The sequence below is a fragment of the Asterias rubens genome, chromosome 5, assembly GCF_902459465.1.
Source record: "Asterias rubens chromosome 5, eAstRub1.3, whole genome shotgun sequence".
Lineage (NCBI taxonomy): Eukaryota > Metazoa > Echinodermata > Asteroidea > Forcipulatida > Asteriidae > Asterias > Asterias rubens.
The window spans coordinates 6,992,227-7,019,138 of record NC_047066.1 but is presented as its reverse complement, the minus strand read 5'-3'; the positions used below and the strand labels follow the sequence as shown (position 1 = coordinate 7,019,138).

General features: G+C 40.8%; 1 protein-coding gene and 1 long non-coding RNA gene across 2 annotated transcripts in view; one reads left to right on the top strand and one right to left on the bottom strand.

Moving 5' to 3' along the window:
• The first annotated feature begins 1,099 nt into the window (after nucleotides 1–1,099).
• Nucleotides 1,100–18,439, top strand: LOC117289974. The gene is made up of 3 exons (XR_004519014.1): nucleotides 1,100–1,185; nucleotides 1,582–1,746; nucleotides 18,356–18,439. It is a non-coding gene; the product is annotated as an uncharacterized LOC117289974 (long non-coding RNA).
• The window catches only part of LOC117289973 (protocadherin-16-like), a 36,722-nt gene continuing 22,237 nt past the window's right edge, over nucleotides 12,428–26,912 (bottom strand). The window contains exons 20-32 of the mRNA XM_033771179.1: nucleotides 26,539–26,883; nucleotides 25,457–25,655; nucleotides 25,044–25,243; nucleotides 23,854–24,754; nucleotides 23,255–23,451; nucleotides 21,846–21,957; nucleotides 20,064–20,666; nucleotides 18,378–18,572; nucleotides 17,489–17,671; nucleotides 16,873–17,058; nucleotides 16,626–16,727; nucleotides 15,364–15,580; nucleotides 12,428–13,770 (exon numbers count right to left, since the gene is read on the bottom strand). Of these exons, the coding sequence (XP_033627070.1) occupies nucleotides 12,807–13,770; nucleotides 15,364–15,580; nucleotides 16,626–16,727; nucleotides 16,873–17,058; nucleotides 17,489–17,671; nucleotides 18,378–18,572; nucleotides 20,064–20,666; nucleotides 21,846–21,957; nucleotides 23,255–23,451; nucleotides 23,854–24,754; nucleotides 25,044–25,243; nucleotides 25,457–25,655; nucleotides 26,539–26,883 (4,404 nt within the window). The 3' untranslated portion in view covers nucleotides 12,428–12,806. The remainder of the gene's footprint in view (nucleotides 13,771–15,363; nucleotides 15,581–16,625; nucleotides 16,728–16,872; nucleotides 17,059–17,488; nucleotides 17,672–18,377; nucleotides 18,573–20,063; nucleotides 20,667–21,845; nucleotides 21,958–23,254; nucleotides 23,452–23,853; nucleotides 24,755–25,043; nucleotides 25,244–25,456; nucleotides 25,656–26,538; nucleotides 26,884–26,912) is intronic.

Below are 26,912 nucleotides of genomic sequence, written 5' to 3'. Positions count from 1 at the left end.
AGCATGATTTTGTTGTGCTTAGCTACCTTGTTGCAGCTCTAAGAAATTTGGCCCTGGTATAAAACACACCAATGCTCAATACTGTAGTTTTGCTAAGCACTAATGTTTTACTCCAGCGAAAATCAGCAGGGAACCAGTCATAATAAATACAGTGCATGGGCAAAGCGTTTGGTTGGTAACCTGTTTCTACTAAGCAAAGCATAGTTGTGTGCTTCAGATGCTTTAAAAACCTGGGGCCCAATTTCGTAGAGCTGCTTAAGCAGAATTTTTCGCTTCACATATTTTTTGCTTAGCACGATTAAGCAGGATAACAGTCATGTGAATGTGACATTGTGTCTTGGCTGGAAACCTTTTTCTGGTAAGCATGATTTGGTTGTTCTTTTTGGTGTTTAAGCAGCTCTATGAAATTGCCTTATTGTTAGTGTAATTGTATCGGTATCACTTTGTTTATTTTCGAGACTCATGACCCCCCCCCCCCCTCCCCCCACCACCACAATCATCACCAACCCAACCTTTCCCTCTCCCTGCTTCCTTATGGGAATGCCAATCTTGCTCCTCTGAGACTGGCTCAGGTTGGTATGACTCCATTTCCAGCACCAATATCCAGGGTATTACAAAAGGGAAGGGGCGGGTCTCTTGGAAAATAAAACCTATTTATTGTAAGAGGGTTTACATTTTACAACATTAATTATAGTTATCTCGTTATGCATGGGTGCCTACACAAAAGAATGTTCATGCCCCGCCCATTTACATGAATAATACAATTTATACAATACCGATATACATGTCACATTCTCCACATATTGTTCATTGTCAAATATTTACCGCCCTCCCCCCCCACCCCCCAGCAGCTCGTACATTATTGTCGTCTTTAAAAAGGAAGGGGAATATCTGCATACAGCCATCATATAATTTATGCAAATATTAGCACTCAATCGGACGAAGATAATGTGACAAACAAATGTTTTGAAAATTTGCTTAAAGCCGCAAGTGTTATATAGTTGCTTTTTATTTAATTCAATGACTATTGTATACCGAAACTACTACGGTTGACGTTGGAATGTTTTATTACGTAATTGAATAAAAAAAACAATTGTGGGCACACTCCATCGTGGTCTGTCGTCGAGAGGCGTGTGTATATCGGTCACCTTGGCTTTACTCGTTCCTAGGGTCCACTGCTTACCGGTGAGTTTTTGGTCCCATACTTGAGTATAGAGATTCGGCAACCATTGCAATGATTAGATGATAAGTTATTTGAATCCGGAGTCAAGTTCATGTTGGTGATTATTAACCGGTGTTTAAAGCTTTGCATGGTGTTGAGAATAAGTGTCACTATAAATATAAATACGAATAGTAACCTTGCGTGTACTCTTTTCAATGAGTCGTGGCTCTGAAAAGAGCCGGTTTTCAGAGCCACCACTCCTCCAAGTTACTCATGGTGAATATTATTCCAGTGGTTTGGGAAATCATCAAACATCACAAAGTATAACAAAAATCATGTTTGAACAACAGGGGAGCGCTGTGATAAATAATGAAACCGCTAGCTAACTCTACATTGTTTTTTGTTTTTTTCCCAAACAGTGTATTGCATAACCAATTTCAGGATCACCGCCATGTTTTGTCATCTCACCAGACCAGAGACGAAACTTCGAGGAGCTCTTGCATTGCGCTACATCATCGCTGGCTCAAGCAAAGGTTCTACTTTTTATCAACTCGACAGTCATATCTCAAGCGAATATGTAGATGGTAAATATAGTCTGTTCCCTTTTTCGTTCTTAAATTCTCCTCAGTGTTTTCACTGTCCGTGTCTTGTTCCCTGTGTGCAAGAGGCTCGCGATTGAGACCGCGTGTAATGCAAAGAGTTCTGTATAATCATGGAGGTAGTCTGGTACTTAAGATTTCTGTTTGGGGTTTTACACGTGTCCCCCACCACTTCCGGTACCACCAAACCACCCCTACTTGCAAAATCCGCCTTGGCCAAAAGTCTCAATCTTATCCTCATGATGTATTTTCGTAGGTGCAATTTTAGGATCCTGTCAATGAGCCTACTTCATTTTGTAAAATCCCAGTCACTCACATTATGAAATTTTACCCCTTGTTTCCGCACAACCCGACAGCACCACTTGAACCCTTGCCCCCCCCCCCCTTGTCAAATAGCAAACCACCAAAGAAAGAAAGGGAAAATAATACAGTAGTCGTAATGTTTGATACCTTCTACAACATAAAAAAAAAAAACGAGATGTAGGGTTTTTTATACTCCGTGTCGTTCTGGCGACCGAAACATCAAATGAAACCGTGCCCGTAACGTAACGTTGTCGTGACGGGGTTATTTTCTCTCGGTGCTCGCGAGGCCCTCACCGTAGCGCCGTAAATCCAGAATCCTGTTTGAAGACGGGCCGACTGTAATTATAGAAAATTAAGGTCCCTCAATCTCCACCGATTAATCGGACAAGTCGAAGACGGGGATCGTGTAAGAAGAATTTGCTTTCCTCGCAATTCGCGATGATGAGGCAGAAGTTAAAAAAAATATATAAAAAAAACAGGAGAAAAAAAGGAGAAAAAAATTAAAAGCGATTGGTAATTTCACAAAGGGATGTTTATAGACGACGTATTGAGACGGGGGTTAGAAGAGAAGATGGAGAAGGAAAAAAACCTTGTGTTAGAAAACAAATCGGTAGAACTTGAGACAAATTTTCTGAAATTAATTTGTCCAAGACGCCGGAAGAAGCGGGGCTGGGACAAGTTAAGTGCCGGGCCGGGGCTAGAGACGACCCGGGAGCACAGAGGCCGGGTTGTCATCGGGACTCGAAATATTTATTATCAAGATTAAATTGTATCTCAGTCATAAAAAACACTCAGGATGCTTGGACTCGAAATAGATTTGGTTAAGTTGTGCTCCCGGATATATATATTTTTTTTCTCCTTCTTCTTTTTCACCGACTGTGTTATTGATTTTTCTTAATGCTCGGGATTACTTGACGCATGAGGGGTCTTGGGACGGATGGCAAATGTGGTAAAATGAGAATGCGTTTTGTAAGTTATAATTTGTTTAGTTTGGTTATTTTTTTGGTTAAGTTGTCCCAAATTATTTACGAATTTTTATTGAATAAATAAAGTGTACTGTTTGGTATACACATCAAAAAAGGTTAATGGTTAAGGTGTCACTTCAAACGTGCTAATGATAATTCTTGACTATTATTAATAATGACACAAATCAATTAAAGAATACACAATTTGTAGAAATGTCATCGTATCACAAAATAGCTAAGCAAAACAACATTTTGCTTACCAGAATAATGTTACCAGCCGCAATACCATGTCACACGTACAATAATATGACTGGTATCTTGCTAATTTTTTGCTCAGCAGAAAAATGTTTCAGCAAATTATTTTCTACTGAATCATCTCTTTGAAATTGGGCTCGGGTCCGTGGGGGTACACTCTTAGGGGGTCAGACCCATTTCTGGGTCAGCTTGACCCGGAATCCGTGTCAATGTGACCCGGAATCCAGGTCACTGTGACAAAAAAATTTGGTTAAAAGCGGGGATTTTGACTCGGATTCAGGGACAAATTGACACTGATACCGGGTCAAATTGACCTAGAAATGGTTCTGGCCCCCTGGGACCCAAATCCGGGTCAATTCTGACCCGGGAGTGTTTAGATGTACGCTATAGTGGTTTCATAACGCCTTATCCATCATCGCTATGATGTGCATGCACTCTTTAATTCGAGAAATTAACAGAAATGGCACTGCCATTTTTCTACAGCCACATCTGCAAGTATATGACCCCAATATTGTTTGACCAAAAACAAAATACATACTGAAACTCATGTATGGCTTTTTAAATATGGATTTCCGAAAAGGCTGTAGATTCATTTAATGTTCATATTTTTAAATACTACGGTTTAAACACTTGTTTTTTGTTGTGTATTTTGAGAAAAATTATGTTTTCTCCAGGCAAGGTGAGTGTTCATCCGTTTATTATTTGTACATCATTTAGTGACGCGGAAAAACAACAATACACAATCTTTATTAACAAGCAAACAACTTGAGTGAACACAACCAGCATTTACCAAAATTACATTATAGACCAAAACAATTCGTGTAAATTTATCGCTCCCCTTTTTCCAAACCCAGAACAAGTTCCGTGTGGACAAACCACTGCTTCTCGATGCTTCAAAATCACTTAATATAATTATCCTTTTAGGAGGTAGAGGAAACAGAAGACCCAATATCCATTTTCCCTTTTTTCTATTTTTGTATCCAGAGCTAATCGAAACCATTGCCTTATTTGATTTTGAAACAAGCTTAAAAGACCCCTCACTCTAAACATGTTGTCCTTCGCGGTCCATATTGCCCGTGATTCACTTAAAGTCTCTCCCGCTCTTCGGTAGAAAAAAAAATGTCATTCAAGAAAAGCCTAATTGCATGTATTAAGCCACTCCGCTATTTTCCACCTCAGTGATTCTGAAGGACTGCAATGACGCATGAGCGGACCAACCATTGTTTCAGCAGGGGGTTGATAGCTAATGGAGCGGTTATAACGAACATACATCATTTGTCTTGTAGACCAGTTGAGCCCTGTACCATTGAACCTCAATTAGTGGAGTCTACCCAATCTCCGTCAACCCCCCCCCCCCATAACCTCGAACGTAAGAAAACACAATTTGAATTTAAAGATCAGAAACCAATTTCCAAAAAGCCGTTGACCAATTCCTTCATGGTTGAACACAGGAAATTGCCTAGCATAGAAAAATAAAATATTGTAACTATATTGAAGTATTTAACCTTTATCAGAAACAAATTCCCCTTCAACCAAGGAATGGTTTCATGGTTATCATGTAATGTATATTGTGTGTGACTGGTTCCCTGCTAGATTAGGCTTAGCAGATTTTGGCTTACACATTTGCAATGCACACCATTTCTGGTGAATAGATTCATGATGGACGCTGGCAATTCTTTTCAACTTGCATTTTTCTTATAATAACCCAAATACCGAGGACCTTTCTGTTGTACACCGTTTTTGAGTAAACGTAGCTCAACATAATTTTTAGCATAAAAACTTACTAGGTAACGAGCAATGGGGAGATGTTGATGGTATAAAACATTGTGAAAAACGGCTGGCCGCGGCTCCCTCTAAAATAACGTGGTTTTCGAGAAAGAAGTAATTTGCCACGAGTTTGATTTCGAGACCTCAGAATTAGATTTTGAGGTCTCGAAATCAAGCATCTGAAAGCACACAACTTCGTGTGACAAGGGTGTTTTTTTCTTTCATTATTATCTCGCAACTTCGACGACAAATTGAGCTCAAATTCTCACAGGTTTTGTTATTTTATGCATATGTTGAGATACACCAAGTGAAAAGACTGGTCTTTGACAGTTACCAAAAGTGTCCAGTGTCTTTCTGATGTCTTTATGATGAAACAATCTAAAAGTAAATATAGTCAAATTAAACCGAGACTAATGGTAGGGAGAGATACGGTAGTCCGATTCAGTTTTGATATAGAAAAATGCAAACATGGAGGTTATCAAATATTGTGCCAGACAAAGAAAGGGTCACAACCAAATTCACCTACGCAATGCTAACATTCAAAGCGCTGTTTATTTTAAATTCCCCGAACAACACTTTTGTCAGTAACTCCCATTTTCTCCAAGGTGCTTCCGTAAATTTCTAGTTTCATTGTCTGTCTGTGTTATTTCATCGTGCGTTTCTGGCTAAAGGGAAGACTATAGAAAACCACAACACTGTAGTTTGACATTATACATGACATGAAACGAGGCTCCGTTTTTGATTCATCTGAGTGTTGGTTTTATTTTCGTAATAACACGATTTGAATGTCCCACCTTGAGTTATATCATGGTTATATCATCTGCCCTCAAACGCTTACACTTGTACTGTCCTTCAGTGACACAAGGCTGAAAGGGGAACACGAGAGTCAACTACAACAAAAACCTGTAACATTACGCGAAGTAGGCCAAGGTTTATTTCCTTTTCTTTTTATAAAACCGCGACTGGTATAGACGGCTGGCGCCTGACACTGCAACCCATCTCATGCCAAACAACCAGCCGAGCCACGCGAGTTCAAGACGGGAACACGGCCGCTGAGTTTTACGCCATCCTCCGGGCCCCTCTCTGCGCGCTCCCCACGTCCCGTCACGAAGCATCGAGAAGATTATGTAATAACCCACGGCGCGATTCGCAGCGGTTCGCAGCGGCACGGGAACGGTTTACACTACGGGATCCGCGGTCCATATAATTGGCCATCTTGGTTTCACTGCGGGCTGTCGACGCCAGGCGGATTTTAAGAGAGAAGAGAAGAAGAAAAAAAAGAAAAAAAAAGTGGAGAACAAAATCCGTGCCTAAACGAGACTTTCACGAGGAATAGACAAGCTATGACCCGTTCAAGGGCATGAATGGAATTTCGTAGCGGCTGTAGTAATACCCCCACCATGTGACGTATACACTTCATTAACCAAACTTATGCAAAACCACCAGGTGTCATGCGTGTCAACCGCCAATCACAGCAAATTATTGGTTTGCCTCGAAAGCAATCCATGTTCAGGGGCCACTCTGTCTACGTTAATAAGAACCCAAAGCCCATGACAGGGCGCGTTGTCTTTATGCTGCCCTACGGCTGTCAGTAAAATGTCGCTTTCGTATTCCTGACAATGTCACTCAAGAAAGTAGGCCGGCCCCGGCCCCGCCTCCCGTGTCAGTCAAAGCATGACTACACCGTGTTCAACGATGAACCAAATTTCCTGTTTTGTTTGACGGACAAAATACTGTTTATGTCTCTCATCACGTCCAAGGTAAATTCATCCTTGGAATTTGTCTTGTTTGTAAAAGCCCTCAAGCCTGACGTTCTTGGGATAGTTTTATGGCAAGAAACAGTCGCTATGATGTGCCCAAAGTCAACCGCCGTGTGCATGTCAAAATATTGTTGCCGTTAACGTGTATGCATGATTAATTGTTTTTAAACAATATTATACTTGAATTTGTAAAAACAAGAAAGGTCTTAAAAATACTGCCAACACTAAGTGCCCGAACCCGTGTACAAGTTACGACGGTTAACAAAAAGAAAGCTTTTAATACCAACACTGTTTTGAATGAAAAACACAAACCTGTGAAAAATATCCGCATGAGTAAATCGATTTAAAGACACTCTGCACCCTTTCGTAATATTGTCAAAGACCAGTATTCTCACTTGGTGTATCCCAACGTATGCATAAAATAACAAATTAGTGCAGTTTTGTTTTTGTCATTTAAGTTGTAAGAGAATAATGAAATATAAAACTCCCCTGTTGCACGAATTTGTGTGCTTTCAGATGCATAAAAAAGGCTTCAGGCCTGAAGTTTATCAGATTGTAATATTATTTGAGTGAGAAATTACCTCTTTCTAAAAAATTACTTTATTTTAGAGGAAGTCGTTTCTCTCAACGGTTTAAACTATCAACGGCTCTTTCCTTTGCTCGTTACGAAGTCGTTTTTATGCAAACAATTAGGCCTATTTTTAGTTGAGTAATTATCAATAGTGTCCAGTGCCTCCAAAGAAAAACATTAATTTAACGATTTGTAGGTCGATGGTTCACCAAAAGGGAAGAATTTGTGACTGAATCATTATACAAAATTGTTTACCTAATTTATAACAAGGGTTTTCCTTCCCGCCAAGAAAAATAGGACACGCTAATCAAGCTACGGGTTTATGGATATTTCCCAGTCCATCAGAAAGGCTGTCGTTGGTGGCGCTATGTCGTTTTAACGATCATCGTATAACTATACGGTAACGTAGGTTTAAGGCATTGATCCACCTACCTTTGGTATTTTCAAAGACTGGGTATTCTCACTTGGTGTATCCCAACATGCATAGAAATTTGGGCTCAGGTGGTAATCGAAGTTGCAGAAGAATAATGAAAGAAAAAACACTTGTTGCACAAACTCGTTTGCTTTCAGATACCTGATAAAGACTTCAGGCCTTATACAATACTTGAGTGAGAAATTACATCTTTCTTAAAACTACGTTCTTGCAGAGGGAGCTGTTTCTTATAATGTTTTATACTATCAACGGCTCTCAATCGTTCGTTACCAAGTACGTTTTTATGATGACATAATTATTTTGAGTATTATCAATAAGTGTCCAGCAAAGGTTTAAGTGTTTAGAAGCAATCTACAAAGGGAATGAAAGAGACGCGGCGATATTAGTAATTTATTTTCGTTATTTTCTTGAGTCTGTCTGTTTCATGTGTTTTGTTCAACTGATGAAATGGCTAAATGTGCTGAGCTTAAAATTTAACTGATAAACCACTACGGGAGTAATAGTCACAACTAGTGCTTTATTGTCTTTTGGCTGCACTGGTAAACCTATGCTGAACACTTTTAATTGTCAATCCATATGTAGCAGCTCTGTGGTTAATGGTTTCATGACTGAACTGAACAGTATTGATGTTCACGGTCAAAGAGGTTTTTTTGTAGCGTCAAGAATGTCATTTTTATAGAGGGCGCTATACTACTTTAGTGTTCCATCAAACTCGAATTCAAAGCGCGGCACCTGAACAAGTTTACGAAATGTCATGTTTCTGTTAAAGGCACTGGACACTTTTGGTTAAAAGTAAAAATGAGGAAATGCATAGTATTGCATTTTTGTTTTTCATTTGCGTTCGGCTTTCTACCTCTCAAACTTTCATTTGAGGTCTTGTAAATATTTGTGTTAGGTTTAGAATTTCTTAGTGTTTCTTGGCGTTAAAGTAGTGGGGGTATTTTTTTTATTTAACTTAGGTTATAATACACTAAATTTAGTTGCCATCAATCAATCAATCAATCAATCAATCAATCAATCAATCAATCATGTCCTTCTGTAACGTCCTAGATGTACATATTATGAGTAGGCCCTACACTATACACTTTATAATACTGCAAATGGGGGTTATGGAATTGAATTATCTTTTGCTCAGAAGTTGTGGGGGATTGGCCAGGATTTGCCTTAAAGCATCTAGAATCAAACATTTTCAAGGGCCCTTTCAAAATCAAGCCTGGACCCCATGCACCCAGGGCTTTGCATGGGAGGAGTTTGGTGTTCAAGGGCCCTTTCAAAATCAAGCCTGGACCCCATGCACCCAGGGCATTGCATGGGAGGAGTTTGGTGTTCAAGGGCCCTTTCAAAATCAAGCCTGGACCCCATGCACCCAGGGCTTTGCATGGGAGGAGTTTGGTGTTCAAGGGCCCTTTCAAAATCAAGCCTGGACCCCATGCACCCAGGGCTTTGCATGGGAAGAATTTGGTGAGAAACCTTGTACACCCCAACCTCTTGATCTTAAAACAAAAGTCGGTTATTCATGTCTTTTCCCTATGCTTATTGAAAACCCAAAGTCAGAATTCTGCCAAAAGGCGGAAGAATGAATCTCATCCCTGAATTGTATTTATTCCTCCATGATTGTACAGATTGTTATCTGTTAATTTTGTCAAGAACCTTTCAACATTATTCGTCACAAGGGGTAAACTTTGCATGTTGTGTCATTAACTTTGTCTCACTAAGTGGGATATTATCAACCCATATAAAACACAAACAGAGGATCAGCAGTCTGAAGTTTCAGTATTTATTGATATTACCAAAGCAATTTTAAAGTTTCTGTTTAATTGTTTGTTTTTATACAAATTATAACCATATAAAAATATACCTATGATAATGTAACCCGGAAAAAGGGTACACTTGGAAAATAAATGAATAAAACCTAATAAAAATGCTAACTATGGGGGCACTCGCTTGAACAAATAAGAAAAACCAAGATCGGATAGGGCTAAGACGCGAGGAGATGCAAAAAATAGGAACAGTAACTCAAAATGTAGGTTTCTCCACAAAAACAAAACAAAAATAGCTTTATTGACTATAAACCAAAAACCTTTAGACCGAAACTCTTGACCTAAACCTTCTTCCTTATGAACCTCACCTAAACCAAGATATCCAACTGAAACTCAAAAACCAAAACTAAAATACAAAACACAGTTAAACCAGAGTTAAATCTAAACCTGAAAAAGTTACAAATTAAAATCAAAAATGGCTTTAGGATACCTGTGTAAATAAAACAACAAGAAATACAATTGATTAAAATACAGCTCTATCAATTTTAGGAAAAAACACATGGTCTTTAAAAATGCAATCCAATGTTTAAGAAAGGTTAATTCCAAGACAGAATCTTAACAAATATAACTTTACAAATGAACTTCCAAAGAAAATCAGGAGCATTACAATTGTCAAAATATTTATACAATAACAAATGAAAGTATATGCTTACCGAGTCCAAAATAGCAGAAAATACTTGAAGATGGCAAATTACATGATGAAGAAAATCAAAACTTGAAGAAGAGAGCTAAGAACACATGTGCTCCCTGCGCTGCCGGGCTGCTATCTGATTATAATTATATACAACGCACTGGATGGGTGAATACACTACTACCAAAGGATTAAGAAACTGTTTACCAACATGTAACAAGACTTCTAAGAAATAACAACCTACAAGTACAGGGGTGCAATAAAACAGCTGATGGGACAATGTAAACATGAAAAGGGCAATTAACTAGAACCTGGAATTAACTAACTTGAATAATAATACAATGAATTTTCTACCCCTACTACAATAACAAGTGAACCAAATTTACTGAATTTACAGGTTAACATAAAGTTGTAAAGGTTCTTAAACCTTATTAGCCTATGTCTTACAAATTATATTACAATCACCTTAAGAGCATTGGACACTATTGGTTACTACTCAAAATAATTAACAGCATAAAACCTCACTTGGCAAAAAGTAATGGGGAGAGGTTGATAGTATAAAACATTGTGGGAAACGGCTCCCTCTGAAGTGACGTAGTTTTCAAGAAAGCAGTAATTTTCCACGAATTTGGTTTCGAGACATCAAGTTTAGAATTTGAGGTCTTGAAATCAAGCATCAGAAAGCACACAACTTCGTTTGACAAGGGTGTTTTTTCTTTCATTCATATCTCGCAACTTCGACGACCATTTGAGCTCAAATTTTCACAGGTTTGTTGTTTTATGCATATGTTTAGATACACCAAGTGAGAAGACTGGTCTTTGACAATTACCAATAGTGTTCACTGTCTTTAAAGGCAGTGGACACTATTGGTAATAACTCAAAATTATTATTAGCATAGAACCTTTGTTGGTAACGAGTAATGGGAAGAGGTTCATAGTATAAAACATTGTGAGAAACGGCTCCCTCTGAAGTGGAATATTTAGAAGTACTTGCCACAAATTTAATTTTGAGACCTCAGATTAAGAACTTGAGGTCTCAAAATTAAGCATCTGAAAGTGCACAATGTCGTGCGACAAGGGTGTTTATTCTTTAATTATTATCTCGCAACTTTGACGACCAATTGAGCTCAAATTTTCACAAGTTTCTTTTTTATGCATATGTTGAGAAGATTGGTCTTTGACAGTTACCAATAGTGTCCAGTGTCCTTAAGGTTGAGTTAGTCAAACAATGCTAGTATAAGCATTGACCTGCTTTTTAACGAATAGTCTTTTTGGATTGTGTGTATTTTTTTGTTTATCTTTGCTTGTTTGCCTTTTATAGATGTTAAGTGATTTTTATTATCTTCTGTGCTTTTTTATATGCCTCTCTTGCCTTAATGTATTTTTGGGGATTTAAGAGACATACGCCTTTTGGCGATAGTAATTTTTTTAACTTTTATGCTCTCCTGGGCACCCCACTGTTGTTTTACTTTGTTTTCTTAAATATTTTTAATGTATGTACATGTGCTTGTAAATGTGATTGCCCGAATAAATATTATTATTAAATATTATTATATTATTATGCTGCTGCCATGGGCGTTTCAGTATGAGCTGCTTAAGCACTGACTATGGTCTCAGAAGGGTTTAATTGGTAAAGATCTTCAATGTCATCGATATTTCTAAGACCTGGTTAAATGTTCTGATAAAATAGTTTACCATAACATGACATCAATGCCTTCCCTTCTTCTCTGCATTGGGTTCTTGGCTTGTACTGTGATTAAGTTTGCTGTCCTTGGCTTCACAAACAGAATGAATGAAGTAAAAATAAAATGAAATCAAACGCCGTCTTATTCATAACCAGGTTATTTCAGTTCAGTATCAGCTCTTTAAAGGCACTGAACACTATTGGTAATTACTCAAAATAATTATTGGCATAAAACCTTTCTTGGTGACGAGTAATATGGGGAGACGTTGATAGTATAAAGCATTGTGAGAAACGGCTCCCTCTAAAGTAATGTAGTTTTTGAGAAAGAAGTAATTTTCCACGAATTTGATTTCGAGACCTCAGATTTAGAATTTGAGGTCTTGAAATCAAGCATCTGAAAGCACACGACTTCGAGTGACCATGTCGCAACTTCGACGACCAATTGAGCTCAAACTTTCACAGGTTTGTTATTTTATGCATATGTTGAAATACACCAAGTGAGAAGACTGGTCTTTGACAATTACCAATAGTGTCCAGTGTCTTTAAGTTCTTGAACGTGATTGGTATTATTATCAACCCTTATGTAGGTTGGATACAAATAAGTAGTTTTAGTGTTCCACCCCCTAAATTTTGAACAGCACCCCACCTTCACCCCCATTATTCAACAGCCAACTAGACCCAAGACAGCACAGCTAGACTGGGTACTATAGATGCTCTCCCACCCAGCCAGCCACATTGTGGATGACTGCTGGTATGAAGAGCATTAAACACAATTTGATTCACCAGAACTCTGTTCTTCATCCCTTTATTGCAGAACCCTCCAGCCCCCTTCACCTGGGCCAAGGGTTTATACTTATTATTCAAATATATCATCAGAACCCTCGGAGTCCGACTCTTTGAAGACGGGATTCTGTTTCATTACATCAGAGGAGGATTTTGAGATGGAAGTCCTGTTGCTGCGTCTACGCTCTGGAACCCCTGGCCGCATCGGCGAAGAACGTCTTTCCTTTACTTTCTCGTTACCTCCAGGTGCGTCGTTGGACTGGACCTTGGTTGGTGGGTGCCAGTCATCTGATGAGACACCCCACTGGGTTCCTGCTGCATGATTGCCTGGCATTGTCTTATCGGGTATAAAGACAGGATTTTGGTAAGCTACAGCGGCGACCGACAGCTGCCGCGTTACGGATGGTCTCCGACCGGAGGACTTCTTCCGCACTCTTTTGCTCTTCTGCTGGGGCTTTACCTCATCCACTAAACCCAGCTGGCCTTTCTCCCAATCCCCCAGATTGCTCCCTTTGGTCATGAGTGTACCCCTATCACCAATCGGCATCGCCACAGTCTCTATGAACTTAGCCACTGCCCGGTCGTCATCAAGATTCACTTTCTTTTTTATCGGTGGGGCCTCGACGTTTGCTTCTTCATAACTAGGAGGAATGAGCCCTAGTGCACTAGCGAGGAAGAGGTTAGAAGGTGGGGAGTATGGAGGGGGTTTCTCTCCTGTGGGTTCTTGGGCAGATGCTTGTGGTGCGACCGTAGCCTTGCTCACAGCAGCGCCAAGAGCGACTGAGGCAGCGGTCGGAACAGCTGGAGCAGCGGCTGGGGCAGCGATCGGAGCGACTGAAGTAGCTGTCGGAGCGGCCGGGGCAGTGGTCCGAGCAACCAGAGCAGCTGTTGGAGCAGTCAGAGTGGCTGGAGCAGCGGACTGTGGTTGAGTCTCCTCTCTTGGTCGTGTCTCGGGGCAGAAGGTCTGGAGCGCTTGCTCATCTGGCTGGTAGTCTGGCTCAGGGTACACCATGACTTGTTCGGAGACACTGAGGAACCTGAAACATTAAACATATTTACATTTACATTTACATTCATTTAATACTTTGGTCACCGTGGTCTAGTGGTTAGACTGTAGGACTTGCAATCACAAGGTTGTGGGTTCGAATCCTGACCAAGCTAACCGTGGTCTAGTGGTTAGACTGTAGGACTTGCAATCACAAGGTTGTGGGTTCGAATCCTGACCAAGCTAACCGTGGTCTAGTGGTTAGACTGTAGGACTTGCAATCACAAGGTTGTGGGTTCGAATCCTGACCAAGCTAACCGTGGTCTAGTGGTTAGACTGTAGGACTTGCAATCACAAGGTTGTGGGTTCGAATCCTACCAAGCTAACCGTGGTCTAGTGGTTAGACTGTAGGACATGCAATCACAAGGTTGTGGGTTCGAATCCTACCAAGCTAACCGTGGTCTACCGGTTAGACTGTAGGACTTGCAATCACAAGGTTGTGGGTTCGAATCCTACCAAGCTAACCGTGGTCTAGTGGGACTGTAGGACTTGCAATCACAAGGTTGTGGGTTCGAATCCTGACCAAGCTAACCGTGGTCTAGTGGTTAGACTGTAGGACTTGCAATCACAAGGTTGTGGGTTCGAATCCTACCAAGCTAACCGTGGTCTAGTGGTTAGACTGTAGGACATGCAATCACAAGGTTGTGGGTTCGAATCCTACCAAGCTAACCGTGGTCTACCAGTTAGACTGTAGGACTTGCAATCACAAGGTTGTGGGTTCGAATCCTACCAAGCTAACCGTGGTCTAGTGGGACTGTAGGACTTGCAATCACAAGGTTGTGGGTTCGAATCCTGACCAAGCTAACCGTGGTCTGCCGGTTAGACTGTAGGACATGCAATCACAAGGTTGTGGGTTCGAATCCTGACCAAGCTAACCGTGGTCTACCGGTTAGACTGTAGGACTTGCAATCACAAGGTTGTGGGTTCGAATCCTGACCAAGCTAACCGTGGTCTGCCGGTTAGACTGTAGGACATGCAATCACAAGGTTGTGGGTTCGAATCCTGACCAAGCTAACCGTGGTCTACCGGTTAGACTGTAGGACTTGCAATCACAAGGTTGTGGGTTCGAATCCTGACCAAGCTAACCGTGGTCTACCGGTTAGACTGTAGGACTTGCAATCACAAGGTTGTGGGTTCGAATCCTGACCAAGCTAACCGTGGTCTAGTGGTTAGACTGTAGGACTTGCAATCACAAGGTTGTGGGTTCGAATCCTGACCAAGCTTACTGCTGATTTCACAATGACTGGAATAGGTATTGTTGTCAAGTTACTGAATCACAATTTCTTGAGAAGTTTAACTCATAATCATAGACGTGTTTGCATGAGAGAGATTGGCCGGCTTGGTGTTCATATCACATATTGGGAGTTTGCCTGTTTTTTGTCTTGATGGGAAAATTTTATATCAAAGAAGGAAACAAACGAACAAACAAGCAAATAAAAAATAAAAAAACTAAGTTGTTGGTTATGCAGAGAGAGCATAAATAAGAAGACGAACCAAGAAATAATAAGAAATTAATATCGAGCTATGCCTATCATCTAACCATCAGGAATATAAAAAAATCGAGTAATTGATAACCTTGGCATACCTTGCTCGACGTGGAATGAACGAACTGGATGCCTTGTAGGATGGTATACTACGCACTCGACGGATAGCAGCGAAGATAAACAGGACGGTGAACGCCAGAAGCACCAAGCATACCAGTACAACAGGAATCCATGATGGGACGTATCGTGCAGGCTGTGCTGTCGGCTTATTAGAAAAAGCCACAACGAGAGACTGGCAGGAGGCGATGGCTAAGTTTTCTGCAGAAAATTCAAAACCAGGATTCAATCAGGCCCAATTGAATGGAGATGCTCAAGCAGCAATTATGCTTAACGATTTTCTGCTAAGCAGAAATGAGCAGGATATCAGTTACAATTTGTAGTTTGGCCAGTAACTTTATTCTGATAAGGACTAATTTTGTTATGCTTAGCTCCTTTTCCTTTTAGGTTGTGGTAGCACCTTGTGTAAATCTCTTTTGAGCAGTGTTTGGGTTTTAAGGCATTCCGTTTATAAGCTTTGGCTTCCTGGGTTATGCCTCCACGTATTAGTTTTATTGTATCTATTGTTTTGTTTTCTTATTAAGTGATTACCCTTTGTGGAAATAAATGTTCGTTGAATCGAACTGAATTTAATTGAATTGAGAAGAACCGGTGGTTGACAGCTAAATGTTTCGATGAGTATGCCAACGTGTAGCAGTTGATTTAGGTTGACCAAATCAGCGTTGCCCTCACCTTGAAGTTGCTGTCCAACCTAATAAAGTTGGGCCATATCTCATAAAAAATTTAATTCTGTGTGCTTTTTGACTCTCTCGCTATAGACGATCTGACCTAAGTTTACGTTTAAACCGCCCTCTGTTGAAAAAACACTGTATATACGTCATGTTTCGCTGGGCTAAAAGACACGTAGTCATGCTAAGATTGCATACACTTTCCAGCTCTGGCTGCCAAAACACAAAGGTTTTGGCAGCGGTATGCGTGTAATCATGTTATGGTTTTCGTGTGACGTCAGAGGTCACATCGTCTATACATTCATGTTTTTTCACTTCACTGCTTACGTTCACGTTGTGTTGTCAATTAGCCTTTGAGAAAGACTCTGCTAGGGTGAAAACGTCAGGCCATTACTTTTGTTTGCATTTATACCATAGGTCCTTTTGGTTGGTAAGCAGTTTGTGCAACAGCTCATTCTATTTACTAAAAAAAAAAATGTTTTGTAAAGCTTTTTAAAATTGGGCCCAAGGAGCCATGCTGGGCCCATGGAGCAATGGAGGTGTGTCCCTCCTCCATGGTTTGAAGCAAACGTGCTTACCTGGACACAAGCAGAAGTACTTGTCAACATCTGCTTTACAGACGCTTTCCGTTGGGCAAGGGTTAGGATCACAGACACTGGTGTCAATGTCACAGTTTGGACCTGGGAGAATAAAGAAAAGAAAATGAACAGTACCTTATCATAGATGTATAAATACTATAACTTGGTGACAAGATGTCCAAATGCACAGTAATTAAGGTGCAACAACTCAGAGCGAAAACAAAAACTTGGTGGAATTGTCAGTTACCTGTAAACGGAGGCTTACACGGGTCGCAGTTGTCTCCACCGTACCCGAAATCACATGCTGAGCAGTCTTGTAAGACGCCATCTCCGCATCGGCATTCATGGACTCTGTAGGGAAGGGCAAGACAGGTTCCATTGTAGGGACACTTGACGCTGTCGCAGACCGAAGTGTCCAACTCACAATAGTATCCTGTCAAGACATAATGTTTATTCTATGAAATATTCATGTCAATGCAAATTATTATTTTGATTATTTATTATATTATTATTATTATTATTATATTTATCGTTATTCTCTTGCAACTACGATGACCAGGAGTTCAAATTTTCACAAGTTTGTAATGTTATGCATATGTTGGGATACACCAAATAAGACTACTGGTCTTTGACATTTACCAAAGGTGTCCAGGGGTCGATTTCACAAAGTATAGTCCTAACTTAGTCCTAGTCCTAGGACTCTTTAGGAGTTATTCACAACTCAAGGCGAGTCCTAAGTAACAAGAAACTCATCCAAAATCGAGATAAGACTAGTCTTAACACATTGTGAAATCCAACCTAGTGCCTTTAAGAATGTCATGAAAGAATGATCAAGGAATATAGCCATTCTTTTGATAACTCACCTTCGTAAGGCGAAGAGCATTTACAGGTATACAGACCAATGCCATCGATGCACTGCCCATCATTCAAGCATTGATGATCCACGCACTCATTAATATTCTCATCACAGAGTACCCCTTGAAAGCCTCGCTTGCACTGGCAGGTATAGCTGTCACTGTCCCTGGTGTTAATGCAGTGCTCAAAACCTTCAAGAAAAAACGGAAATAAATATAGATTTAACTTTTTCATCCAGTGGTTTTGAAGAGAAGAATCTTAACAGAGTTGATGCATTGGTGTTGATGCATTGCTCCAAAATTAAATAAAAGAAAAAATATTACATACGTTTTTTAAAGGGCATTATCTTAACAGAACGCCGCCATCCTGGTTGTGATGCATTGATCAAAACCTAAAAGGAATTTTAAAATTAGTAACAATTAAAATTTTGTATTTTGTATTGTTGAAGGAAATAATCTCTACAGAGCACCGCCGTTCCTGGTGTTGATGCATTACTCAAAACCTTTAAGAAAAATTGAAACATATACAAAATTTAAGTTTTGTATCTAGTGTTTTTAGAGGATTATTTTAGATGGCACTACATACATACATAGAGTTTAACCGATCCAGTAATTGACTATATATCGGGTGGCATAAGCCGAATGGTACAACCTTCATTCTCTTGCGTTTTCAAGCAGTTCATCAATTATTTTAATTTAATTCTTACAGACTTCTGTCAGTAGTGTTGGTCGAGGTTGTCCCCCCCCCCCCTGAAGAGCAGTTGCTTCAATCTGTGCCTGTTGCCTTTTAATGAATGTCGGTGAATGTCATTTTGCCAATCCTAATGATGATGTTCTATATAAGTTTTATTCTGTTCTTATTTTTTGTTATTATAGAAACTAGAGCATCAGTTCTCACCCATCGGATAACACAGATGGGATTCACAGCTGTCCACCTCCACGGTGCAATCCTTCCCCGTCCAGCCTTCCTTACAGACGCAGGTGAAGTTACGGATACCACCCAGTCCGTCCTGACACCCACCGCTGACAGAGTGATACAAGTTGCATGGGTACTGTGAACACTCATCGATGTCTGTGCAGGTAAAACCATCGCCTACATTTGAAAAAACAACAAAAATTATTTTTACAATCAATCTTCACTTTGTAGGGTTTCAAGACCGAGTGGTTAAGAGCATCAAATTCTAGTTCTGGTGGTTAAATCATCGGAGTTTGGGTTCGAATCCTGGTATCGGCATTTTTGTGTCCTTGAGAAAAAAAGAATTACTATAATGATTTTCTAGAATTTACAGCCTTCGAAAGTTGTAGAATTTAGAAAATAAATACAGACTTGTACAATTAATAGGAGGGACCCCAGGGCTTGCACTTGGCATAAGATTCCTCAAGACCATAGAGCTTTGTAGCTCAACATTTTATACCAGACCTTTCTACAGGTTTAACTTGTAATTTTTTGTTTTATTTGAACAAGAACTAAAAGATTATCTCATTTGTCTTATGGGTTGGTATACTTTGATACTCAATGGAATTGTATTACCAGACTCAAAGTCAACATTTGAACACCATTTCTATCTGTTAAAGGCAGTGGACACTATTGGTAATTACTCAAAATAATTATAGCATAAAACCTTACTTGGAAACAAGTATTGGGGAGAGGTTGATAGTATAAAACATTGTGAGAAACGGCTCCCTCTGAAGTGGCGTAGTTTTCGAGAAAGAAGTAATTTTCCGCGAATTTGATTTTGAGACTTCAGATTTAGAATTCGAGGTCTTGAAGTCAAGCATCTAAACGCACACAACTTCGTGTGACAAGGGTGTTTTTTCTTTTATTATTATCTCGCAACTTCGACGACCAATTGAGCTCAAATTTTCACAGGTTTGTTATTCTATGCATATGTTGAGATACACCAAGTGAGAAGACTGGTCTTTGACAATTACCAATAGTGTCCAGGTCTTTAAAAATATTAAACGGTTATTTATTGTATATTTGGTTTGTGGTAACACCATGTGTGTATCTACTTGCCACAGGTAGAGTTGTTCTTAGAGAACTGTCTTGCTTTATTCTACTGCCGTGGAGTAGATAATCGGAGGTTCGGGAGACTTCTCAGTTCTGAAAAGAACTGTCCTGCTTTTTAACTATTACCAGGGCGGATGGTAAAGAAATTAGACTGGACTACTACTTTAGCTTATAGGATCGTAATTAACTGTACTGCCGCGGAGTCAGTTCTGAAATTGGTCTCAACGTTTTGACTAGCTTGCTCTAGTCATCGTCAGGAGATTGGGTTATTTATTATTCTTCAATTGCAAAACACTGGACTTGCAGAGAGAGTCAGGTCATGCGTGTACAGGCCTAACGCTAAAGTCACTGGCTTCAAGCCTGCAGTCAATTGTCAATTTCAAGCCCCTTGGATTGCGGGTCTTGAACTTCTCTCTTGAAGGGGCACGGCAAATTTCCTTTGATAAGGGGCACCTCTATGAGGAAAATATAAATTTGTATTGGAACTTTGCAAAGTGCACTGCATTAAAGGCACAGGGTACCAAAGCAAAGACTGTGGATGCCGTGTGTTGTTTTGAGGCCTGGGATTGTTACCTGTAAACCCTGGTTGACATGTACAGAATCCTCTCAGGCATGTGGCATAGGCACTGCAGTAGCCCTCCGTCTCACACTGGTCATCTGAGGTCACTCTAACCAAGATGACCTGGTTGAAGCTCAGACCCGTGGGATCAGTCACCCTAATGTACAGACTCAGGACGTTCCCCGTCCAGGCGTCTAGTCTCTGTCCAAGGAGCAGGGCGCCCTCACTCAGCGAAAAGAAATTGTTGGAGTCTTCCTCAATGTAGAAGCTGAACGTGAAGCCAGCACTGGAGTCCGGGTCCTGGACCCGGAAGGCCCCGATGTAATGACCGACCTCCAGCGTCTCCGGGATGACGACGGTCGTGTTGCCGTCAACCGTCAGGCCAGTCGGTGGTTCGGGGACGTCAGTAACTGTGATATTAAAGTTCTTCATCAGTTGCAGGTCTGTGTTGAGCTCCGATACCATGATTCGGATGGTGATGACCGGGGTTACTTCATGGTTGATGGAACGCTGAACCAGTATCTTCCTGTTCTGGAGGTAAAACGGCGTCCCGTGGGAGATGAGGTTGTAAACGTAGGCAGAAGATGTGCCGTCTGGATCATTCAAAAATAACTCACCTGAGGGAGAGAAGTTTCATCAAATATTTGTTTAGAAAGATTTATTCATAAATACCCCAGACAGTTTCGCTATTCCTATTGGTGGAGAGCGTATCACGTTGGAATGTTTAAATGGTTGATAATGACCAGCTGGAGCTGTTTATAACCGGTTGTTTTCGGATATGTTTAGATGCATACTATGCGCTAGTCTTGGCGCCAGACGTTTCTCGTTACAGCCACGACCCTGCCGCTTTTGTACGGCAGTTTAAGAACTCATCGCTACCCTTTTATTGGGACTAGCACGTTCTGCCATTTTATGGAGTCAAAATTTTGACTCCACAAAATGGCCGACCGTGTTTCTTCATGACAAAAAAGGAAAACCGTGCAATTTCGAGGCGTTTGTGCGGATTATTAAACAAAAAAATATCTACTTTTAAACCATCTATCTAATTATTTTCATTTCATAACAAACCAGCTTCATACGCTTTTCAAAGACCAACTCGACCAATCCAAAGCATTGTGTTCCTTTAAGCAGCTTAGAGCTGTATGCTCCCCAGTGAGTAGAGAAAGTTTGAGGATTCTTCTAAGTATGCCAGATGAACAGGGGTAATAACGTTGTAAAGCACCTTGATAAAGCTACTAGGATTTGTATGCCAACAAATATTTACAATCTTGAAATTATGCACTTTTCCTTACCACACTTCAAATAAAAGCAACAAACTTCTGATGGAGATATTATGGTGCCGACCAATTCAGTGACACTTCAACAACTGTTGACTTGAGATAAACATAAAACCATAAACAAGTTTTTACATGTTTAATTGGTAGGGGCAGCATCTGGGTATTATGTTCATTAACTTTTTAAATTTTTTTTTACCCATACACCGATGTGTGTTAGCACTGTATACTCGGTACTTTCCCGAGTCCTGTGAAAAAAATATCACAGGCATGTTACTCGGGTAAAAAAACAAAATGGGTAGAAACCAAAATTAATATTCTTTATCCCCGATGCAAATTTAACATCTATTATATTATGTTCATATTTTGTCAAGTTGACTAGGGTGGTTGGCAAACATAAAGAGGACCAGAAGAACCGGTTGAAAAATGTGTCAGGCGAGTTATTTTTTATTTTATGGGGGGAGGGGGGGAGACCGCAAAGATATTTTTTTCAGATCTTATTTCTTATAACAAACTTCTCACCAACAACTGTGTCTACAGCTGCGTTTTCTGGGACAGACACCGGGCTTAGGATCATGTCCAATGGTGCCTCAGCAATGTCCAGTACAACCACACGCAACTGGGCTGTAATAAGCTGCAAGAAACAACAAAAACACCAAAGACAAAGTCAGAATCTCGGTTGAGACATGTACCAGACGAGAATTGGGCCCACAAATTATCCGAACACTAGTAGTCAGATATGCAATTTTTATATTAAGAAGTGACTATATAACTAGCAAAAAATGATTGGACAGGTACAACCAAGTAGAAATCTCTTTTGGGAGATTTGTTGGTCCTGGGAAGAGCCTTTGTGTATTGTTTGGATGTTTTGAATAATATACTTTGCTCGTCTTAAGGAGGAGACTTCCCTCCTCCTCCTTATGTAGCTTGGCTTGTTGGTCAAACTTGACTCTTAAGTAGCCTGGCTTGTTGGTCAAACTTGACTCTAAAGTAGCCCGACTTGTTGGTCAAACTTGACTCTAAAGTAGCCTGGCTTTATGGTCAAACTTTACTCTTAAGTAGCCTGGCTTGTTGGTCAAACTTGACTCTTAAGTAGCCTGGCTTGTTGGTCAAACTTGACTCTAAAGTAGCCTGGCTTGTTGGTCAAACTTGACTCTAAAGTAGCCTGGCTTGTTGGTCAAACTTGACTCTAAAGTAGCCTGGCTTTATGGTCAAACTTGACTCTTAAGTAGCCTGGCTTGTTGGTCAAACTTGACTCTTAAGTAGCCTGGCTTGTTGGTCAAACTTGACTCTAAAGTAGCCTGGCTTGTTGGTCAAACTTGACTCTTAAGTAGCCTGGCTTGTTGGTCAAACTTGACTCTAAAGTAGCCTGGCTTGTTGGTCAAACTTGACTCTTAAGTAGCCTGGCTTGTTGGTCAAACTTGACTCTAAAGTAGCCTGGCTTGTTGGTCAAACTTGACTCTAAAGTAGCCTGGCTTGTTATTCAAATTTGACACTCATGTAACCTTGTTAGTTTGGCAAACTTGGCTCTTATGTAGCCCAGCATGCATACCAAAACAAGCAATACCTTTTAAAACTGAATTCTTATGTATGACTTTCAAGGTATTGTCATCATATATGTTAGTCAAATGTACAGCTGACCCGCCTGTACTAATTTCAGACTAATTTCTGCAGTGATTAATATACAAACGAAGCCGAGGGAACTAGTTTGTCAACTTCCAATATCGAGTAGAGCTCATAATGACTAGTCACCCGAAATAAACCATGTTATATTTGTTTTACTATACTTCATACATAATCCAGTTGTTTGGAGCAAGGGAAATTTACCACTTGCGTGAATACTGACGTGCGCGCTTGGTAATGGACCAATGAGAACTCGATTCTCGGTCATGAATATGTATGAGGTTTAGTAAAAGTTCTTTTAAACTCACCAGGTTGGGGTTGTTTCTATCGCTGGCCTTGAAGTAAAGCATATATTCCCCCTGGGTTTCATAGTCCAGTGCATCTCCAACCAGGATGTATTGCCAGTCGCTCGAGACAACAAACTGGGTGGGTATGACGTCGGGATCAGTCATAGCGCCACGTCTTGACCTGGCGTGGAGTCTTTTTACCTCTCTGCGTCTACGTCCTGAAAGAAGGAAACATTCATTGTTGGAAAGAAGGTCCTAGGAAGGTTTCTGGATAGGGATTTTTTGGGGGGTATGGAAGTTTCTTGTTTGGGAGGAAATGATTTTGGAATTTTTTCTTAAAGGCACTTGACACCTTTGGTAATTGTCAAAGACCAGTATTCTCACTTGGTGTATCCACACATATGCACAACATAACAAATCTGTGAAAATTTGGTCATTGAAGTTGAAAAAACACCTTTGTTGCACAAATTTGTGTGCTTAATAAAAAGCTTCAGGCATGAAGTCTATTCATATTTTAGAGACAAATTACCTGTTTCTCAAAAACTGTTTTATTTCAGAGGGAGCCGTTTCTCACAATGTTTTATACTATCAACATTCACATTTGAAATAAAATAGTTTACCGACTCTCTGTAGTTCATTGTAGTGGTTTTCAGTTATCAGCTCGATTTCTGGGGCAGCTTCGTCGGAGATCAGTCTCCCCTTTGCGTCAACGGCCACCATGAAGGCTACCACACTGAATCCAGTCACAGCACCCTCTTGAATTGTCACAATTGCCCCCGTGATTGCGTGGCCGCTCAGGTCACTGAGGTCCGGTGGATTGAGGTTGGTCGTCGAGGCATCGTTGTCTGCATTGATGAAGATGATATTTGCTGGTCTCTCCGGACCGGCCGTGACGCTGATAACGAACGTCCTCTCCACGGTGTTCTCCGGTAGCGAATCGCGACATCGGATAGTAACGGATAGAGTTGGATCGGTCTCAAAGTTCAACCGCTCGGAGTAAGCCACACGGAGCTGAATCTCGCCCCCTCGATGCGCCAAGTCGAAAGGACCTCCGATGTCGTTTATCAACAGGCAGTAAAACATCTCACCATTGCCGGAGGGATCTTGGACTTCGACCAATCCGACAACCGTTCCGACGGCCGAACCTTCAACGACCGTATCGCCAGTCAACTCAATCCCTGTAGGAGGTAGATTCACAACATCCACAGCTATCGTAAACATCTGGACATGAAATAGTGGGGTGGCCACCCCAAGGTCCCTAACAATGATTGTAACTTCCACTGAGAGAGCCTCCTTAGAGCCTTCATCAATAGCCAGCTTGTTGCCGTCCGTTATTTGAAGAGCACCCTCCGGTGTTTGGGTCTGGATTTCAAACTCGTGCTGCTGGGAGGTGTCCTCATCTTGGGCCTCTAATGTTGCTATTATTGTTCCAGTGAGTAGCTGAGCTGAGACTGCCATTATTTGGGACATTACAATTCCAGTGGGACGATCGTTTCTATTCAGGACGTATACAGAAATATCCTGAAAAACAGAAGAACAAATAGAATATCATGGCATCAACTAATTAAGTTGCTACTTCAACTCCACCTGACTGCATTATCTACCACCGAAAACACATTAATTATGTTCTTGACAAGTAAATAATATCATCTGCTTTGTCCGCCATTTTAAAACCATTTACAAACACCAACAAATTGTTGTCAAACATCGCGCAAACATTGGAAATGTAGCAGTTGCTCTATTAAGCATCAAAAAGAAAACATATTTGTACGTTTTTGAGTTAAACAAACACGAACAGAGTGACTCGTACTTTTGAGAAGGTCAGGCCGTCTTCATCAGTTGTTGTGATTTCAATGTCGTAACGATTGCGTCTCTCGTAGTTCAGCTGGACGTCCGCAATGAGCATCTGATTATTCACAGAGAACGTGGTGGAGTCAGACACTATGTACTGGAATGCTGAATAATCATCGGTGTCGGGATCGATGGTCTGGAGGAAAGCTACTGTTGCACCTGGGTACAGGAAGAGAGGAAGGGGGTGTGGGTTAGTGGATGATGACGAGAAGAATTTAAGCGATGGATGATATAAACGTCATTATTATATTACATCTTATCACAGCATGTAGACGAAGGATAACATGTTTCCTTTGTGCCAGTAACTCCTCGCATCTGACACTATTTCATCCAGATATTTCCCAGTGCAATAACCTTCTTAAGTTACACTACCTTCTTCATTGTTTTCAGCAATCTCAAAGAGCCCAGTTGCAGAGACAATATTGGTTGGTCTCTCAGCCACGTTGGTCACTGTTATCTCAAAGTACTGACTGACGCTCAGTCCACCGCTGTCGCTGCACTCTACATTGATGGTCGGCATCTCACCGCTACCAGCAAAACTCTCATAATCCAGTCTGGAACTATCCGTTACCTGCAGGAGAAAGGTGAGATACAACATCAGTGTTTAAAGGCTCCGGACACTTGGTTATTACTCAATACAATTGTTAGCATAAAAACTTGGTTGTTAACGAGCAGTGGAGAGCTGTTGATAGTATAAAACATTGTGAGAAGCAACTGCCTCTGAAGTGCCTCTTGAGAAAGCGAGTTCTCACTCAAATATTAAAAGGCCTGAAGCCTTTTAAAAGCACACAAAGTTGTGCAACAAGGGTTTTTTTTCCTTTCAATATTCTCTTGCAACTTCAATGACCAATTGAGTCAGAATTTTCACAGATTTCTTATTATATGCAAACATTGGTAAATGTTAATTTTGGACATGACTTTCACTTTGAGCTTTTTGTGGGAATGGAAGTAGATCAAATCTTGCAGCCGTTTGGAGCCACAACAGGTATTTTGGTACGAGCCTCTCTATAGTCGTTATTGTCCGTAAGGATTAATACAATAAACAACCTATGAAAAGGCCACAAGTGTCTTGCTTAATAGAAATTACACATTTGCTAAATTTAACGCCATTTGAAAAAAAAGGTGACTGCAGGGTCTATGGCAGTAAAAATAACCACTATATATTTGGTTTGCGGTAACACCATGTGTGTGTCTTCTATAGAAAAGTGTCTTGCTTTATATTTCACTACACTGCAGAGTAGATTTCCGGAATTCGGGAGACTTCTCAGTTCTAAAAAGAACTGTCCTGCTTTTTAACTACTACCTGATGGGCGGAGGGTAGAAAAACTGCCGGGACTACTACTTTAGCTTATAGGATCGTTATTAACTTCTTCACTACCATGGAGTGTTTTCTTAATTGGTCTCAACGTTTTGACTAGCTTTCTCTAGTAATCGTCAGGAGACAAAGTAATTACCTTAACTGAAAATCCCTCCAAGTCAAACAGCCCAGATGCGCTGTCTTGAAGTACACACACAAAGCCTTGATCAGTGAGCACACTATCCGGGTCGGACACCGTCAGAATACCGACGGTCGCTCCCACTGCACTATTCTCCGAAATCTCCAATCGGCTCATCTGAATCTGCGTCGGGGCCTCGTTTATATTCAGGACGTTGACGGTGGTTGTGTAGACATCTGAGGTGAGGCTGGGCAAGCTGGGATCCTGGGCTCTAAGGCTGATGCTCAGGGTGGGTTCCGTTTCGAAATCAAGGGCTCGCTTGGAGACGAGGCGGCGGGAGTTGGGCGTGGCTCCGGTCTGCAACTATGGATTCAAGGCGACGAAAAATTGAG